The sequence below is a fragment of the Epinephelus fuscoguttatus genome, linkage group LG14 (assembly GCF_011397635.1).
Source record: "Epinephelus fuscoguttatus linkage group LG14, E.fuscoguttatus.final_Chr_v1".
NCBI lineage: Eukaryota > Metazoa > Chordata > Actinopteri > Perciformes > Serranidae > Epinephelus > Epinephelus fuscoguttatus.
The window spans coordinates 6,040,612-6,048,835 of record NC_064765.1 but is presented as its reverse complement, the minus strand read 5'-3'; the positions used below and the strand labels follow the sequence as shown (position 1 = coordinate 6,048,835).

Here is an 8,224-nt window from a genome sequence, read left to right as displayed (position 1 = left end):
CAGTTTAACGGAAAAAAATTCTGAAATGTTGAAACTTAAAATTGTCTTCGTATAATTTTTAGAGGAAAATTTAAACCAGATAAATTCAGATTCAAATGACATAATTAAATTGCAATTTTGGACTTTCTGTGCTTCCATAAAGGCTGCTCTTCATTTACGTTTATGTAAACTACATTAAGAGCTTAAAAATGTTGTAGACTAGAAATATAAAGTACCATAAGTACAACTACCTCAGAATTGTTGTGCTTTAGTAAAGTGCAGATTGGATTGAATTTAAAAAAATCACAGAACAAACATGAATGAGTTTGACAGTTTTATTCAAATACAGAGGGTGCATATAGAGCATCAGTTACAGACACACGTCCCCACAATCACAGCATGATTAGAGAGTAAAAAACAATTCATAGTTCTGTATGTTATATTATTATTACTCTCTACCAACACCACAATAAGAGGAATGTGCTGTCAACACAACAACACGTCTGCGAGGACACGTTGTATCATGATGCCAGTTTCATCCAGGAGCAGATTCTGTACATACAGACATACAGAGGGGACGTTTCTGTGTCATATCAAACATGGAGGGCTGCGATGCCGCCTCACAGGAAGCATCATTCATCTTACACACACACACACAAAACAAAACAAACAACGGAGGAAAACTCGACATTCAATCTGGTTTTTAATTATTGTGCCCGTAAAAATTTAGATTCAGGAGGCCGGAGGTCGCTGTGTGGAGCGACACGTGAAGAAAGGGGTTGCAAGCCAGCATGTTGCCATGGTAACCAGGCAGGTTAAATGCCAGTGTAACAGTATGGGTGTGGATGTGGTCTTGATTAATTCAAGAAAATAATCAGTAGATTGAAAATAATTAACAGTTATGACTTTACAACCTGCTCATGTTGTCTGACTTTCAAAATCTTTCTGCACTTCCTGGTCCAAACTTTGTTCCTCTATCCACGACTTTGTTCTTAGTGCAAAGTGTAATTAATATTGCTGCAGTTTCCACTGAGCTCTGGTGGTGTTAGAGGTCATATGTCACCTTTTAATTTAAAGAAAGGGGTATAAAACCATTTCCGTCCCAACCTGAGCCTTTACATTATCTATCCCTTCACATCAGACTCCACACAACAACACGGTCCACAGACATGGAGGAGAAACACACAAGTAAAATTAACAGGAGGAAATAAAAGCCTGCAACAAAAGCACGGACTGTGAGACTTTTACCTTCACTGCTTTAACATCAAACACTCATTAAAAAAACAACTTTTCATTGTTGCCTGCGCTTCCATAAATCCATAAATTTACATTCACATCATGATAATCACCACTCAGAGATAAATGTTGTGTATTGAAAACTGATCAGAAGTCATAGTTTCAGGACAGATGTGAAGTTCTCTGCAACGGGGCAACAGTCTGAGCAACTTTGACCCAAAACTGGGCAACATTGTTTCTGTGACAGTGACTCAACATCGCTGCTTTACTCACATAGTTCACAATAGTAAATCTCATCACATAAGTATGGAAGCAAAAAAAGGCCAAAAGGATTTAAATATTTTAAGCAACGTAGAAGTTTTGACATTTAGTCAACACTAATATTTATTGTGTAACTGTAAATACAACTCAATTTAAAGCGTTTAAATATATTTTATTCTGTAAAACACTTTTTGGCTAGGCTATATACATATTTATAATCATTCACATGAACTTTTGTGGTTTGAAATTTCCACTTTGAGATTTTCAGGAAGGTAATTTCAAGTGGTGCAACTTTAAAAATATGACTTAACTCACAAATTCAGATTCATAAAATTGCATCCAAATATTAATTAGAAATGATATTCAAGTTGCTTAATTTCAAGTCGTCATTTCTGTTTTAAAAACCAGCCAAAAAAGATCAAAATTCAAGATGATAAATTAAAACTCGAACGACCAGGCAAAGTTCAACATCAGGTTATGTTGTTCAGTTTCAATTTGTGAAATGTTGAAACTTAAAATGACCTTCTCACAAGTTTTAGATGAAAATTTAAACCAGATAAATTCAGATTCAGAAGATTAAATTCAATCATAATTTTGGCTTTTCTGTGCTTCCATATTTTTTCATTTATTTTTGTGTAGACTACATTCAGAGTTTTAAAGCATTAAATGTCACGTTAATGTAACTCCTGAACAACACTGTCACTTCGTTGCCAGTTGCTGGAGGTGTTGCTAATGTTGCCCAAAATGTTGCCCAGTCCATCGAAACCATCAGACATGGTTAAGTTATGTGCCTCGTTACTTTGCGGAGCCTTGAACACTAAGACAACAAAAGACTGATCAACAGTCGACAAGAAGCTTCAACACACTCGACTCTGTAACGTCAAACAGCGTCAACATAATCATTAGTATAAAGAAAGTAAACAAGGACGCAATTCCAAACATGAGATATGTAACATTTAAAAATCACTGTGACTAAATTATTGCCGGTACGGAAGACAAAAAAAACCGACCATGAATATTTATTCAAGTTGTCAAATCTAGTCAGCTTCTATATTTACATTTCAGGATTTCATCTTTGAATTATTTGGGAAATTACAACAAATATATCTTTAAAAAGAAGAAAAGGGGGATTTATATTTGTAATTTTTGGAATCAAAGCCTTCATAAAAATTCAGATGCTGATGAATTTTCATCAAATTTACAAATCAGAAGAGTTTTTCAAACACAGGAGGGTCGCGTCAAACAAAAGCTTATTGCACACCCCTGCCAAAAAACTAGAAGTTCATGTACTTCTCCAATAACATAAAAGCAAACAGCTCATAATGCAGTGAATGCACAAAGCACAAAATCTGATTTGAGTAAGTCAGTATGATCAGTCCAATATTTCCAGTGCAAATCCGCCACTGCTGGTTGTTTAAACTGGGTTTACTAAAGAATTTAGACTTAAATCCAGTTTATGCTTTTGGAACACTTGGAGACTCCTTTTTAAGTGGATGAGATTTAAACCCAACTGGGGCTCAGTCACCAGAGGAACATGTTGGTATATACGTTTCTGCAAACCAAGGACACATCATGCTTGTACATATATCAGTGTTTTCTAAAGTGACATATAGATATAAGCCGGCTTCGTCATCAGGAGGTGGAATGGATGGTCGATGGCGCGACACAAAGTCGAGACGCCTGCCAAATGTGGTTGCTTCTATCAACCCGTCAGGGAGGTTAGCGCCACCAAAAGCGGATGTTTCTTACTGAGACATCGCTGCGTTTCCAGCTGCTATTTTTATTTTTTTTGGCTTCCAAACAAGGTTGTTTTTATCGACCACTGGTTGTGTTTTCATCGAGGATTGTGCCACCAAAAGCAGCTCTTTTTTTAAAGAGACATCCCTGCATATCTGCATTTCCCGCCAAGATCGTGCCCCTAAAACTGCTGATTTTAAGCCAAAACACGATCTTTTCGTAAACATAATGAAGTGTTTTTTTCACCAAACTTCAACAACAGCATTGTGTGTGTAATGTATCCTGTTTGCAGAAATGTATGCTGCCAATATTTATCCTTGCAATTGGGTTGTGGGCACTGTTTGGTAAAGATGGAAAACTGTCAGATACCAGAAGCTAGCATCGACTGTCTGGTCAGATATTTACATATTTTTAAACTTAACCCACTTTCAGCTTTTCTGTCATGAGGATTTGCATCTTTTCTTTATTTTATATGAAAGTTTGAAGTGTTAATTCATGTTTGAAGTTTAATTTGTGTGATGTAGAATCAACTTTGTTATCTGGGTTTTGATCCAGCGGAGTGTGGACACACGTTTCCATCCATCAATTGATTCCAGTTATTCATATTAGTTTTTATCAAAGTAAAACGCTGGTGACATAAATCTATATTTAACTAGTTATATAACTATCTTATTTTGGTAATAGCAAATATATATCTTTACATTTGCACCTTAAATCTCTGGAATAACTCTTGCATAATAAGTGTTTCTTAAATAATTCAGTATTTGCAGTTTTTGGTTGGATTGGCTCGACTTTACTCACGTGGTAAAGTGTTGTCTTGAATAACCACTAATATATCTGGAAGTAAAATAAATGCTGTAACGTCTCTCCGCTAATAGAAGTGTGGAGTGGCTTTAACTTTGCAGTCAGTGTGTGAAACTACAGCCTCGATCCTGAGAGTGCGTCGGTCGGCCTTCATGTGCCAATAAAATGTTGTCGTCCTGCCTCAACCTCAACGTTTCGGAAGACAGCGGCTATTCTCCAGGCTTTTTACAGGAAGATATAAAAAGGAACTCTTCGGAGCAGCAAGAGGACAGAAACAAATAAAACATCATTTACAAAAAAACCCAAATGTAAACATAAAACTTCATCACAAGCAAAAAATCTGCAATCAGCACAGGACGGAGCATTTTAGGAAACAAGTCTTAAAGAGATGAGGGTTCACTCCACACGTTTCCAATGGTTTTAACTTAAAGGGTTAATTAATGCAGAAAATAAGGTCTTACACTGTGGTTAAAATATTTGTGAGGATTTTCTTGTGTGAACATCATAAATATTATTTTGCCACAGATCTTATTTTCTCAATTAATCCAAAAACCCAGTTCAGAGCCTCCACTGGGAGTCTGCAGAGTGAATGCATGAGCTAAGCTAACGTCCGGGTCGGCCTACAGAAAGACGTCATTGCTGGACGGTTTCTCTGCAGAGTCGCTGCAGTTTTAGTTGCTAAAAACATTTTCTGAGAGGCAGAAGTTTCTCCTGTTGCTCCAGTTAAACCTCAGAGCATGAAGCCAAAGTGGTGAACAGGTCTCAGAGGGTCTCAGGGGTGTGTCCTTTCTTATCCTTTTTTTGTTTGTACACAAATGAATATCAGAGTAATGTTGCATCAAGATTTGACAAATTTAATTTTGACGTGAACACTGACGACATCTGTAAGGGCCGTTTCATAGTCGACGCACGCAACGCGAGCAAGCGACACAAGCAAAGCACTTCCTTTCATAGTCAACACACTGAACGGAAGCGATGCGGACGACACTTGAAATGCAATACATCGCTCATGCAATAGGGGGTAGCAGAGTCACCGGTACATTCCGGCTAGCTAGTATTGCTGTAGCTAGCTAGTACTGCTATTTTATTAGAGTACAGGGCACTAGAACTGTCATATAAATGGGGTGTGCCCGTCTGAGTTTGCAAAGTTTTTCCTCCTCGCCCGCCATACTCCATACCTGCTTCTTCTGTGAATAACAAAAAGTAGTTAATTTCAAGTACGCCACTTGCATTATCACCCCCGCTGGCAACGCATGGTATTACACACGTCACTGTGTCGTGTATCAAAAAAATGGACAACACATTTTGAGATGCAAGCACGCATCATGGCAGCCAATGTGTCTTGACGCGTCCCAATGCATTCGCGTCTGTGTGCCTTTGTGTCGACTATGAAACGGCCCTAAGAAGGCAAACCAATGTCTATTCCTCTTAAGGAAGCTGAGGAGTTTTGATGTAGACAGGACGATCATGAAAATGTTCTATTCTGCTTTTATCGTGCCCGTTCATTGTCTGTTGGTTTGGTAATCTGAGCCTTTCAACAAGAACAAGTTGGAAGAAGTGGCTAAGATGTGCTGTAAGATCTCTGGTGTTACTTTTAGTAACCTACAGCATCTGTATGAAGAGAGGGTCACCTCTAAAACTCGGTCAACATCCCCTCCGTGTTGAGTTTCAGATGCTTCCATCAGGGCGGAGGTTTTGCCTCCCTAAATGCAGCACAAAGCGTTACAGATCGTCCTTAGTCCTGTCTATCGCTTATCTTAACCAGCACTGACCCTTAATGTCCATGATTGACCTCTGACAGTGTTGTACTGGATACTGTGTGTCTGTGTTTTGTATTGTACTCAGGTACAATGCGTAATAAATGTTTAAACAACAGAGCTTATTTTCTACAATAATCCAAAATCCAGTGGAAATATCCCATCGGCTTTTTGACGAAGGAACCAGGGTGGTGCTAACTTTAGCAAAATGTCCTGCAGCACTCTGTTCTGCTGTCAAATGTACTCAAGTTACTTCTTTAATTTTAATGTATGCTTACTATAGCCTCAGTTTGGTCTGTGCTGCTGTATTATGTTCAAAATGAGAGTAATGTAATAAAAAACGTAAGGTCAGACTGGCGACAGATATGTGCTAGCTAACGTTGTTTGCTTGTCATCAACTCCTTGATCCTAACAGACTGTCGTAACTTCAACCACTGTTCATTTTAGAAAGGACGCCACAAGAAAACACTTTTTTGTTGTGTTATTATTTGTGTTTAGATTAGTTCCCAATAAACCTTGTTTTCGTGATGCAAATCTGTCTGCCGGCAGGCCCGATCCTGGGAAAATGAAGGCTCGCTAATGTTAGCCTGCTACCTAAGCTAGCTTGCGCTGGGAGCAGAAACAGACACTTATTATCCATTGTCCTGTTAATAATCTAAACAAAGGTGGTCTTTCTGTAACGAGTAATGGTGAAAGTTCCTATATTCTGTTATGATCAAAGGCTTGATGACAGTGTTAGCTAACATAGCTAGCATGATAGCTAGTTGAAAAAACTAATGACTACTGTCTTTAGCTCAAATTGCCCCTCAGAGACGTTAAAGTTTACCTTCCTGTACCTGTAGGTAGGTAAAAGTATCAGTAACACATGATCTAGATTAATTTATTTCGCTCATTGATTCATTCAGAGATGTTTGGACACTTTAACGTGCAGTTTGCAGCAGGTTTTTTATGTCGGTTTAGTCTTTGTGTTGGTGAACTTGAGCTCTGTATTTCTTTGGCTTCACCCTCCACAGTTTAACTGCAGCAGTTTTAGTTACAGAAATGTTTGTAAAACTAAAGCTCCACTCTGCGTCTGCCTTCGTTCAAGCGAGAGCATTAAATATTAAGAAAGGCAACCACTCACACCAGCCACACACTTACATATAGTACATACAGTACACGCACATACAGGTAAAGATACACACACTCAGACACACAGCAGGTCAGTGTGTGTTCGTCTTCCTCTTGTTCCTCGATGTGTGTTGATTTAAAAAAACGTAAAACACCACAGACCTTCAGAAAGTGCAATGAAACATTGAACCCTGTACAGTGAGCACTTGGTGGTGTGAAGTTGAATGTGGGAGGCTGTTTACAGTGAGGAGGTTCGTGGACAGGAAGTGACCTCTCAGGCTCCGTCCGTCACCTCTTCCAGGGTCGAAAACCGTCAACGCGCCAGGTTGGTGTGGCTGGCGCTCAGGTCGCGACTTTTCCTCAGACGATTATTTCGTTCCTGGAGGGGAAAAAATGTAGTAAAAAGGAAATTAGATTGATGTAACTTTTCAACTTTTTAAAAACTAAATCAGAATTTTTACAGAAACTAAATATAAATAATTAAATGTAGTGCAGTAAGACCTACAATATTTCCCTCTGAGATGTCGTGGTGTAAAAGTATAATGCAGGCGAAAATGGAAATACTTAAGTAGCGTACTTTTATCTCAACCCTGTAAGAACAGCACATGAGTAAATGTACTTCCACTGGACATGAAACATACCTTTCAAATTATAATTTATTCAGCTCTGTGGTGAAAGCTTATTTTTCATGTTGACTAACATTATCTAAAAGACATTTTATATTCAGGTAACTGTGATTTTTTTTTATCTAATTATATATAAATTACATCTCAGTGTCATTTTCCTCTTGAGAACAAATAAGAAATAAAAAACATTCTTCCTGTTAATGATTCGTGTTGATTAGTCAAAATAATGACGGTGTGAAGTTAGTGTGTGAGTCACACTCATGTTGTGTCATTAGTGACAAATACTGCGACTCGGCCACAGAAACACATCAGCAGATCCTCGGGTGACACAGTTTATAACGACATGATAGAGACTGAGAGAGAGAGGAGTGTAAAAGGAAAGAGCGAGTCGAAAAGTATCTGCAAAAACTTCTTTATGGATTTTTTAACCCTTTTGGTATTTGATTGGTCAGAATTTCCATGAGGGAAAAATCCAGGAAGTAAAGCAAACGCTGAAGAAGAGTACACTTGCAAGATAAATGTGACACTTTCTAATGTCACAATGGAGGGACAACTACACAGGTTGATTTTAGCGCTGCTCATCGTGGACTATATTGCTGTCATTGTTCATTTTAGTCAAAGCATACAGTTTGAAAACGAGGCGCGGCTCCAACTAGAAAACAATGTTTTGATGCATTGGATGTGCTGAATGTGCATATTAAGGCAGTACAGGAG

At 38.3% G+C, this 8,224-nt stretch overlaps 1 protein-coding gene across 4 annotated transcripts in view; it reads right to left on the bottom strand.

Moving 5' to 3' along the window:
* Positions 1-300: 300 nt before the first annotated feature.
* Positions 301-8,224, bottom strand: part of klc1a (kinesin light chain 1a) — a 61,734-nt gene continuing 53,810 nt past the window's right edge. For all 4 annotated transcript variants that reach the window (XM_049596709.1, XM_049596708.1, XM_049596711.1 and 1 more), the window contains one exon: positions 301-7,263. In XM_049596709.1, the coding sequence (XP_049452666.1) occupies positions 7,198-7,263 (66 nt within the window). In that variant the 3' untranslated portion in view covers positions 301-7,197. The remainder of the gene's footprint in view (positions 7,264-8,224) is intronic.